This window comes from Prunus dulcis, chromosome 2, assembly GCF_902201215.1.
Source record: "Prunus dulcis chromosome 2, ALMONDv2, whole genome shotgun sequence".
NCBI lineage: Eukaryota > Viridiplantae > Streptophyta > Magnoliopsida > Rosales > Rosaceae > Prunus > Prunus dulcis.
In genome coordinates this window covers 21,587,668-21,596,705 of record NC_047651.1, presented here as the reverse complement: position 1 = coordinate 21,596,705, position 9,038 = coordinate 21,587,668, and the positions used below count along the sequence as shown (strand labels likewise).

The window sequence follows — 9,038 nt, the reverse complement described above, 5'->3', positions numbered from 1 at the left end:
CGTGGGTACTCTAAACGTACGTTGCCAAACGCACTTAAACCAGCAGGAGTTCCAATCCGAACTAATTTTCACTTGTTGGGCGCGTCCAAACAGCTCCTCATCTCTGGTTCTACTGTCAGGGTGACCCTCCGCGATCACAACTCTCAGACAGTCATCTTCCCTCTCTATTTCTCTCACGCTCTCAGACCCACAGAGAGAGAGCTTAGCTTTCAGGAGCTGAAGCGTGGAAAAATATGTTCCCTCAATTCGGCGCAACAGCAGATACTCTAAGCAAGGCGTCGACAATGGTGTTCCGGATCGGTACGGACGCCCACCTCTACGACGATCCCGATGACGTCAGCATCGCTCCTCTTCTTGACAGCAAGTTCGACTCTGAAAAATGCGAAGCTCTCAAGCGCCTGCTCGCTCTCATCGCCCAGGGCTTCGAAGTCCCCAATTTCTTCCCTCAGGTCCTCTCTAATTTCAACTCTCTGAGTTTCCGATAAAAAAAGAAGAAGAAAAGAATCAGAGCTCTCATCGGAACCTTCGTTTTTAATACGAGTTTCGTTTGGTTGAATTGGAATTGCAGGTTGTTAAGAACGTAGCATCGCATTCATTGGAAGTGAAAAAGCTGGTTTACTTATACCTGTTGCATTATGCTCAAAAGTAAGCTTAGATAAGCTGCACGATCTGAATTTTTGTTTTGTTCTTGATCGCTTTTACCTAAATTTTGAGCTCATCGGTGTTTGTGAAATTTATGTTTCAGGCGTCCGAATGAAGCATTGCTATCGATTAATTACTTCCAGAAGGATTTGGGGGATCCAAATCCGTTAGTGAGGGCATGGGCCCTGAGAACCATGGCGGGGATCCGTCTACATGTTATTGCACCGTTAGTTCTTGTTGCCGCTGGAAAATGTGCTAGAGATCCCTCCGTGTATGTTAGAAAATGCGCGGCCAATGCTCTTCCTAAGCTGCACGATTTGCGCCTTGACGAAAATACCGCGGGGATTGAAGAGGTCTGATTCACTCATTGATTCATTCACATGCAGTGTCGTTAATATTTCTATAATGTTTTGTTGTATGCAGATTATCGGAATATTGTTGAATGACCACTCCCCTTGTGTCGTTGGTGCTGCTGCCGCTGCTTTCTCTTCCGTTTGTCCGAACAATTTGGCTCTGATTGGAAGCAATTATAAAAGGTTATGCGAGATTCTTCCTGATGTGGAAGAATGGGGTAAAATAATTTTAATCGGGATCCTTTTGCGCTATATAATTGCGAGGCATGGGCTTGTAAAGGAATCCATTATGTTTTCTTTGCACAGTACAGAGAATTCTCAATCTGAAAAGGATTGTTCAGACACCAACTCTGCGTTAGTGGAAGACAACGGTGACATGAGTGGTCGTTATCAGTCTGAATTAGCAAATATTGTATCCCGTTGTTATATTGAAGGACCAGCTGAACATTTATCACGATTAAGTCTCATGAATAAAGATGCATCTGAATGTAATTATGCCCGTTTTACATCTGGAAAGAACAATGATGATGTGAAGATCCTGCTGCAGTGTACATCCCCATTGTTATGGAGTAATAATAGTGCAGTTGTACTAGCAGCTGCTGGTGTACACTGGATTATGGCACCCATAGAGGATTTGAAAAGAATTGTTAAGCCGCTCTTGTTCGTTCTAAGATCATCTAATGCCTCAAAATATGTGGTAGTTAACATTTCCTTACAATTTAATTGGTTTTTGTGTAGCATTAAAGTACTATTTTTAAATTTTGTTGATGCATGCATGTGACCGTGAATTCATATATTCTGATATTTTGGCCCGTTGTCCTGTAGGAAATTTCTTTAGTGTCAATCTTCATGTATTCTGTTGTACTTAGAAATTTTGTAATTATTATTTTGGCGTGTTGTCCTGTAGGAAATTTCTTTTGTGTCAATCTTCATGTATTCTGTTGTACTTAGTTTACAGTCGGTAAGATGGTGAGGATTGTTTTGTTGATTGACCAGTGCAGGTTTTATGTAACGTTCAAGTGTTTGCAAAAGCAATTCCTTCACTCTTCTCTCTGTACTTCGAAGACTTCTTTATATGCTCTTCAGATTCATATCAAATTAAAGCTTTGAAACTGGATATACTGGCTTACATTGCCACAGATTCATCAATTTCATTTATACTCAAAGAATTTCAGGTAATTTCTTTCCTTTTTAAATTAGATTGTTCATAATTATATGTACGTTAGATTGTTCATAATTATATGTACATGAGTGTGAACGGTGTATTTTAAGTTTTTCAGCCTTTATGTATTTTATTTAGACTTAGCTCTATATCATCAACTTTATCCGATAATTGCAAACATTTATGTGTGATATTATTTAAAAAATCAAAGGCATGTATCATTTGCTTATTGTTTTATTTTGTTGCTAGGATTATATTAGAGATCCAGACAGGAGATTTGCTGCTGATACTGTTGCTGGAATTGGCATATGTGCGCAGCGACTTCCAGAAATGGCAAACACGTGCTTAGAATTTTTATTGGCTTTGACCAGACAGCGTCTGTGACTATTTTCTACTTGTTGTATAGATCTTCAAAAAGTTTTGCTTCTTGTTTTTTGAGTTATTGTCTAATCTTGCAGAACTTATGACTGGTGAGTTCGGGTCTCTGGATGGTGAAGCAGATATTTTGATTCAGGCAATAATGTCTATTAAATCAATCATTCAGCAAGATCCACCCAGTCATGAAAAGGTATTCTTAATTTTCTGCTGAGCTGCTGTCATTAGATGTCTAAGTCAGGGGTGCATAGGTGATTTACTATTATATTTTGTGAAACTTTGTTACCTTGTCTTTCTTCTCTCTGGTGTTTTTTTTGGGGCATCTAGTAATTAACTTTTATACCTTTTCAAGGTTATTATTCAGTTGGTTCGTAGTTTAAATTCAATAAAGGTGCCTGCTGCACGGGCTATAATTGTTTGGATGGTGGGGGAGTATAACTCTTTAGGTGATCTCATCCCAAAGATGTTAGCTACAGTACTCAAGTATCTTGCATGGTGCTTTACTTCAGAAGAGTTGGAAACAAAGCTTCAAATTTGTAATACTACTGTTAAGGTACTACTCCATGGTGCTCTTCTCTAAGTAAATGTGTTAATGTCACCCTCTTTGTTTCTAAATGTTGAGGATATCTGTTCTGTAGGTTTTATTGCATGCAAAAGGGAATGATCTGTTGACTATCAAAAAAGTTTTAATCTATGTGCTGGAACTGGCCAAATGCGACTTAAACTATGACATTCGTGATCGAGCTCATTTCTTAAGGAAAATTCTGTCTACTTATTTAGATTCTCGAGGTCTGGAGGAGGAAACCAATTGTCTGGGCCAGCATAAAGATAGTTCATGTGTCCTTGCAGAATACTTATTTGGAGGACAAAAAAAACCAATGCCACATGAGCCCATTGATCACCGGTTTTACCTTCCTGGCTCTTTATCACAGATAGTACTTCATGCTGCTCCAGGGTATGAACCTCTCCCAAAGCCCTGTAGTTTGCGCTGTGATGGCCTCAAAATGAATGAATTTGGAGAGGGAGTCACTAATGGTGATCCATATGTTACAGACAACGAGGACTCAGAATCTGAATTTTTGGATGAGGAAAATGCTTCTAGTTATAGTTCACAACACTCTGATATGGATTCAAGTGGCAGTGGTGGCAGTGAAGAGGCTGGTTCTGCAAGTGAAGGCGATGAAAATTCTCATCCCTTGATTCAATTTTCAGATGTTGGAAATGCTAATGAAAAGAAAAATATAGCTTCTCAGTCTGCTTCTGATTTTGGGGAATTGTTGTCAAATAGAGCTTTAGAATCATGGTTAGATGAGCAGCCTGGTTTTTCAAGCACAAATACTTCAGAACAAAGTCAAGTCCGTAGATCTTCAGCAAGAATCTCCATTGGTGATATTGGAGGTCAAATTAAACCTAAAAGCTATGCACTCTTGGATCCTGTGAATGGAAACGGCTTAAAGGCTGACTATTCATTTTCATCTGAGATTTCAAGCATCTCTCCTTTGTTTCTATGTATAGAAGTTTCCTTCAAGAACTGTTCAAAGGAAATCATATCTGATATAACTTTGGTTGATGAGGAATCCGGCAAAGGCATGGATTCTGTAGACCAAGCTTCGGGTTCACGTGAAAGGTAATTTAAAATAAAGTAATTATTTCTTCGTTGAAACCTCCATGTTATACATTGAGGTTGAGGTTAGTAGACCAAATTAAGTTGTTTTTATGGATTTGTTAAAAATGTGAGATCAAATACAGTTTTCTGGAGTTTTTACATATTTCTCTGAGTTGCCTACTTGATGGAGTATCAAGTCACTTGGCTATTGAGTCTCCTGTAGTTCTAAGGTCTACTATCATTTTAAATTTAATCTTGTTTTCTGTCTGCATATTTTAAGTTATTGTTGATATTGGGTCCAAGGCAGTAGTCTTCTAAATTCGTTTTTTTTTCCCGTCAAAGGTTGAGGTTGATGTATATGCTTTAGTTGATCTTTACAGTTTCCAGACTGGTCCATGCTTAGATGGCTGGGGGTTCCAACTACACTTGATCGAGCATGAGCCTTTGAGTTAATTAAACTGCATTTGATTTGTTCTTGGATCATCCATAAAGTATTAAGACTGAGTTTATTTCTCCCTGTGACATCTTTCCTGTAGTAAGGGCTAATCTTTTGTTATGATTTTCTTGATATCGCAGCTCAACAACACCTGAAAATAATGAGCCAAATCTAGTTTCTGTAGAAGAGATCGCTTCTCTAGAACCTGGTCAGGCAATGACAAGAACCGTCCAGGTTCGCTTCCATCACCACCTTTTGCCTCTAAAACTGACCTTATATTGTAATGGCAAGAGGCATCCTGTTAAGTTGCGGCCCGACATTGGATACTTTGTAAAAGCTCTTCCTATGGATGTTGAAGCCTTCACAAAAAAGGAGTCTCATCTGCGAGGAATGTTTGAATGTGTAAGAAGGTAAAGTGACTCATTTTTCTGAGGTCGTATAAGACAAATTCTAACTATTGATCATGGTTTCCAGAACACCCCTTCTCTTTTGGTCTTTGTTGTTTATACTGAATTGAATGTTTGTGTTTTGTACAACAGGTGCACCTTCACTGATCATATCAAGGAGTTGGACAAGGACAAGGGTGACAATTCATTGGTAGAAGACAAATTTCTCGTAATCTGCCGAAATCTTGCATTGAAAATGCTTAGCAGTGCAAATCTTCATCTTGTATCTGTTGATTTGCCAGTCGCGGCGAACCTCGATGATGCAACAGGTTTGTGCATACGATTCAGCAGCAAGCTTTTGAGCACCTCTGCCCCCTGCTTGATCACCATCACCGTTGAAGGTAGATGTTCTGAACCGTTGGAAATGTCAGTTAAAGTAAACTGCGAAGAAACTGTATTCGGGCTGAATCTGCTGAACAGGATCGTGAATGTATTGGTTGAGCCCTCTCATGCCCATGAGTAGTTTGTAAGATGCTTGAAAAAGAATAATTAAATTTTGAAAGAAAATAGGAAATCCGCTCGTTATTCTAATTGTATTACTGCATTTGTTTATGTATTGCAACTGTTCTGGCTCTCCAGATGTTTAATGCATTGTTTGTACAGTTGGCAAAAGCTCTGTAATTTAAATCAATGGGACACAAAAGTTCATGTAATTTAAATCAATAGGACACAAAAGTTTATGTAATTTAAATGTACGTATAATTCAAATCCATCTAGATCAAAACCTTCTGTGATTCTTGTCATTTGGCTCACAATGGCAGCAAGTACCGGAACTCTGATTCATGAGGTTGGACTTCGACCATTTTGTTTATCGGAGACTTCGTTTCCCCATTCAAGCACTGCATTATCAATCTTTTCAGTGAAGCAGAGCGTGGCAATTGGCTGTAAATCCATTCCAGCAAAGATTCCATACCGTCAGCGAAATCAAGCATGTGCCATTGTAGAAGCTTTGGCACCAGAATTTTCTTCTTGCTTGTAACTCCAACAGAAGCTTCTAAGTACTCCACTTTTGCTCTCTCCAACTCGTTAACTATGTCGTCTGGGGTATAGACCCTTAACTGCATGCATATCAAGGTCTTAACTTCACAAAAATTTAGAAATAAGATGGAGAAAAATGTTGTGATATAAAATAGGAGAGCTGTTGGCGAGTCCGTCCTTAGTTAGGATTTTGGTTCCTTATTTTATTAGAATTTTGGTTACTTACCAATTATTATTTAGTTCTATTGTTAATAGAGATTTTTTAGTTCTATTGTAATAGAGATTTACTTCCTATTGTAATTTAGATATATTTCCTATTTTATTTAAGGTTAACACATCTTTGTACTTGTATAAATACCTTCATATTGGAGAAGAATAATAATATAAGCATATACGAGCATATCTGAATATTTGCCCTATTTTATTTGACAAGAGCTACATGCACTTACTGCTGGTGAGGACCAACTGCCTCGACAAAGAGCAAATGTTACATTAGGTTCCGGGTATCCGAGACCGTAGGCATGTCTTAGTAGCATTTCTTTCTCATACGCAGGCCCCTACTAAGTGAGACGCAAATGATCAGGCAAAAAAATACATAAAAGAGAACAAAAATAGAAGGAGCTCAAGTTTTGATTTTCATTTCGTGTACATGTTTCGATTCAGATGGATGGCGGAGTATGAAATGCTCGATCGCCAGAGCATTTAACACTATGCCTCCCACGTTCAATGCAGCCTATTTGAAAATGGTTATCGATTAGTATCAGAATTGGGAAGTCATGGCTCTTACAGACATTGATGTACCTTGTTCATAAGCGCCAGTAGCTTCTCCTGCGTGGAAGGCAGCCCATGTTCCAGAAAGGCCTGAAATTTGATAATTAAGAATAGAAAGCTCCCAATCAATATCATTCTTCAGATTTCTGTCTTTTCTTAAATCTTGCTTAAGATGTCTTACAGTACATGCATGATGCAGGCATTGTAGATGTTGATCCAGAACGCTAGCTTCTGCTTGTAGGTCAAGAAAGTCAAGTCCACATCACACAATTGATGCATCAACTTCCTGAAGACAACATAAAGAAGTTAAAAAAACAATGCTTTTGAGAATGAATTTGTAAACAGCCGTCATTGCTAACAAGACCTGTAAGCAACCTCAATTTTCCAATTCCAGTCAAACAGTCTGATAAGCGGCTGACGTCTAATGAGCTTCTTTTGATTTGGATGAAGTTCTTGTACGGGCCAACGTCCCGGACAGCGCCATCTATATCCGGTAATATGCAGTAAGGGTCAACATTGGATGTGTTGTAGTTGAAGAACACTGTGGATGATTTGCAGTTGAATGAGGTTTTTGCCATGAACCCTTTTGAGTTCATGCAGGAGAGAGTTAGCTTTGGGACCACAGATGATCCCTCTTTGTCCAATGATGTCTGTTTTAGGTCAAGAAATATGCCTATAAGGCACTTGAGCACTTCTTCTGAGATTTCATTTGGTTTCAGACTAATGCCAGTTTCATTAATATCCACATTGCCCTGGTTTCTGCTTCTCCCACTTAGCTTCCTTGACATTTCAGCAATTTCTCCTGTCAAAAAACACAACAAATAATCAAAACAAGGAAAAAAAAGTGTTTCAATATCCACATTCTTCTTCATATGAGATAAAAAAGCAGATTACCATCTGACTTTGGGAAATTCCACCTTTGGAAATCTGATGCAGAATCCACAGAGGCTCTTCTATTCTTCATCCTCCTTTCTTTTCTCAGGGCCTCATAGTTCTGGGATCTACTACATCTCTCTTCATTGAGCACTGACTGATTTCCCACTCTGCACAGCAAGTGATTCTGTTGCCCTTGCCTCCTCTGCACTTCCCATTCTTTGGTCTGTTCCCTCTCTTGGTACAACCTCAATTTCAGCTCTTCAACTTTTCTTTCTAGCCTACTAATCTCTTCTTCCACCATTGCCAACTCTGAAAATAGCACCTGAACCTGCATGTTGTAGAGCCTCTTCTCAAAATTCAATTTCACTTAATTACACATCACACACAAACACAAATGCGCGCTCTGACACACACACACACACACACACACACACACTCTCTCTCTCTCTCTCTCTCTCTCTCTCTCTCTCTCTCTCTCTCTCTCTCTCTCTTATATACCTGAGGTGGAAGCAATGATAAAAGGCATGGATGTGACAGCAGAGGTCCATGAAGAGCACAATGCAGAAACCTGTTTAGTGTTTGTTGTCCATCTAACTCTGATTGTAATTTCATAACCTGCAGAACGCATAAGCATTTGATTTGTGTCAACTTTCTGTGACAAGTTTTCTAATATGTATCACAACATTTAGAACCCCAAGCTGGGAAACAAAAAAAGGGAAAAACTTTATTGTCACCTCTTCCTCAAGATCAAATCTTTTCTGTTTCTCCCCGCTTCTTTGCATCAGAAAGTCTTCGAATTTCATTATTTGCACAAAGAAATATCACAAGCCAACAGTTTGGAAACAAGAATCTGAGGGCAGCAGCAGTGGTGGAAGTTATTGAGGCAGGAAGTGCCTAAAACAAGGAGAGGGTGAGGTGTTGTCGTGGGTGCCATTAAGGGTAGGTAGGGTTGAGATATCAGAAGATAGAGAGGGAGGGAAACAGAGAGCAGATAAAAATTTTGGAAAATTGAAATGCATGAGAGAAGATGGCGGTGGAAGAATCTTTTGTGAATCTGTGATTGTACAGTTGGTATTATCATTATTGTTATTAGTGTATTGCATGGCCATCCCATGATCTCTCTTTTGCACAAGTTGCATTTCCATTTAATGGCAAACTGTTGGTAGTGGAGACGTGAAGTCCATGAAGAAAAAAAAAAAAAACCAAGGTTCAAAAGAAGACCCAAAAAATAAAATATAACAAAATACAGACATCGGGAAGCGCCGTCTGTGGGAATCGAACCCACGACCACATGGTTAAAAGCCATGCGCTCTACCAGCTGAGCTAAGACGGCAGATGATATTAAACCCCATAATTTAGGTTATTATGCAGAGGAATAGAAGCTTTTGTTTTT

The 9,038-nt window shown here is 39.0% G+C and overlaps 2 protein-coding genes and 1 non-coding gene across 3 annotated transcripts; 1 reads left to right on the top strand and 2 right to left on the bottom strand.

Moving 5' to 3' along the window:
* Positions 1 to 50: 50 nt before the first annotated feature.
* LOC117618479 (AP3-complex subunit beta-A) lies at positions 51 to 5,705 on the top strand. The gene is made up of 11 exons (XM_034348035.1): positions 51 to 449; positions 569 to 645; positions 746 to 995; positions 1,066 to 1,692; positions 1,997 to 2,170; positions 2,407 to 2,533; positions 2,616 to 2,725; positions 2,885 to 3,085; positions 3,171 to 4,159; positions 4,715 to 4,984; positions 5,114 to 5,705. Exons 1-11 carry the CDS (start codon positions 234 to 236, stop codon positions 5,481 to 5,483), a joined length of 3,411 nt encoding a protein of 1,136 aa, XP_034203926.1. The 5' UTR covers positions 51 to 233; the 3' UTR covers positions 5,484 to 5,705.
* Positions 5,706 to 5,756: 51 nt separating this feature from the next.
* On the bottom strand, positions 5,757 to 8,448 carry LOC117618480. Its single transcript, XM_034348036.1, has 9 exons — positions 8,380 to 8,448; positions 8,144 to 8,260; positions 7,664 to 7,973; positions 7,145 to 7,571; positions 6,956 to 7,055; positions 6,800 to 6,859; positions 6,648 to 6,731; positions 6,448 to 6,555; positions 5,757 to 6,078 (listed from the first exon to the last, which is right to left on the bottom strand). The coding sequence occupies exons 1-9, from the start codon at positions 8,446 to 8,448 to the stop codon at positions 5,770 to 5,772; spliced, it is 1,584 nt and encodes a 527-aa protein (XP_034203927.1). The 3' UTR covers positions 5,757 to 5,769.
* Positions 8,449 to 8,905: 457 nt separating this feature from the next.
* TRNAK-UUU lies at positions 8,906 to 8,978 on the bottom strand. The gene has a single exon. It is a non-coding gene; the product is annotated as a tRNA-Lys (tRNA).
* Between the last annotated feature and the right edge of the window lie 60 nt (positions 8,979 to 9,038).